At 34.2% G+C, this 2,029-nt stretch overlaps 1 protein-coding gene across 1 annotated transcript; it reads right to left on the reverse strand.

Moving 5' to 3' along the window:
• Positions 1 to 1,152: 1,152 nt before the first annotated feature.
• LOC120282878 lies at positions 1,153 to 1,791 on the reverse strand. Its single transcript, XM_039289712.1, has one exon. It carries the CDS (start codon positions 1,789 to 1,791, stop codon positions 1,153 to 1,155), a length of 639 nt encoding a protein of 212 aa, XP_039145646.1.
• Positions 1,792 to 2,029: the final 238 nt, after the last annotated feature.

Genomic DNA, 2,029 nt, shown 5'->3' on the forward strand with positions numbered 1-2,029 from the left:
CATATCTATTAAAGTGTGGTTTCTTCTTTCAGCTACACCATTTTGATCTGGTGAGCCAGGCATAGTGTATTGGGGCACAATACCATGCTCTTCTAGAAACCTCGCAAATGGACCTGGTGCTTGTCCATCCTCTGTATACCTACCATAATATTCTCCACCTCTATTTGATCTCACGATCTTTATTTGCTTACCGCATTGTTTCTCTACTTCAGATTTAAAGACTTTGAAAGTATCTAATGCTTCACTCTTATTATCAAGCAAGTAGAGATACATAAAGCGTGAATAATCATCAATGAAAGAGATGAAGTAACTATGACCATACAAGTCTATTACTAGACTACAATTGTCTGTATATATGATCTCTAATAAGCATGAACTTTTCCTAGCACCTTTCTTAGATTTGTTGGTTTGCTTCCCCTTTATGCAATCCACTCAAATTTGAAAGTCGGTAAAATCAAGAGAGTCAAGGATTCTAGCATTCATCAACTTTTCAATTCTCTTTATGGTGATATGTCCCAATCACCGGTGCCATAACATGGAAGATTTATCATTCAAAACATGATGTTCAATACCAACATTTTCTTGATCATGCAACACATTATAAGAAACATTACTTTGCAACTAAATTTGAAAAAAACCATCACACAATGCACCATTCCCAACAAGAGAAGAATTATAAAATAAACAAAAATATGTTTCGTAAAACTTAAAGGAATATCCTAATGGTACAAGTTGTGAAACTAAAATTAAATTTCTAGAAAAATTAGGAATATAAAAGGTCTTTTCCAAATCTAGAACAAAGCCTGAATCTAAAACTAATTTGCATGTCCCGACTGCCTCTACATGTGAACGAATCTTATTCCCTGAATAAATAAACTATTCACTCTTCGTCGGTATCCTTTGGCTTAAAAAGCCCTGCAAGGTATTAAAAATATGAATTGTAGTACTAGAATCAATCCACCAAGTGTTATGACAAACATCAACCATATTAGATTCATAACAAGCGAAAGAACTTTCAATACCTTTCTTCTCAAGATGAATCTTGAGTTTCAGACAATTCTTCTTCATGTGCCCTTTCTTCTTATAAAAGAAGCACCTGGACATCTTCTTGATCTAAACAAGTAATTTGCCTTTATCCTTTTTCATCTTGGTTCATCCTCTCTTCTTACCCTGAGTAGCCATATATGCACTTTCACTTTTTTCTAATAGCAACCTTTCCTTCACTTGAACACACATGGTCAAAAGCTCATTAATAGACCATTTATCATTATGTGTGTTATATGAGATTTTGAAAGTGTTATACTGATATGGAAGAGAATGCAAGATAAAGTGCACAAGGTAAGCATCTGAAAAATCGATCTGCTCTAAAGCCTTAAGTTGATCCGCTAAGTCTATTATCCTCATGATGTGCTCTCTCACACCTTTAACAATCGTAAACTTTATGGATAATAATTTGGTCATGAGAGTGCTAGCGAGAGACTTATCTGAAGATTCAAATTGATCATCAATTGCCTTCAGCAAATCTCTTACATGTGCACAATCTGGGATTGAAACACGTATGAGTGTCTTAATGTACATCATGCTCATATGATTAGATTGCTCCCACCATTCATATAAGGCAATTACACCGGGAGTGCTATTGTCTGTCGGCATAGGTGGTTCATCCTTCCTTATAGCATAGTCAAAATCCATGCATCCCAACTGGAGGAGAATCAACTCCTTCCAAGTTTTATTATTATCACCCCTTAACATAGGAACATGATATTTTTCATCAAAAGCATCTAACTGCATAGATACAATAAAGAAAATAACATACACATCATTTTTAATATTTAAGGCAATGAAACAAGTTGGTATGCTTACCAATGCAAGTCATACCAAAAAGAAAAACATGAATCAATTTGTTATCACAATCTGCCTATGGGTAAAGATACAGATACAAAATAGATTCACAACTACCGACAAAACTAATGGATAGTTAAAAGTCCTTAATACATATGGGCAACTTAAGAAATAAAAATTAACCATT

Source organism: Dioscorea cayenensis, chromosome 18, assembly GCF_009730915.1.
Source record: "Dioscorea cayenensis subsp. rotundata cultivar TDr96_F1 chromosome 18, TDr96_F1_v2_PseudoChromosome.rev07_lg8_w22 25.fasta, whole genome shotgun sequence".
Classification (NCBI taxonomy): Eukaryota; Viridiplantae; Streptophyta; class Magnoliopsida; order Dioscoreales; family Dioscoreaceae; genus Dioscorea; species Dioscorea cayenensis.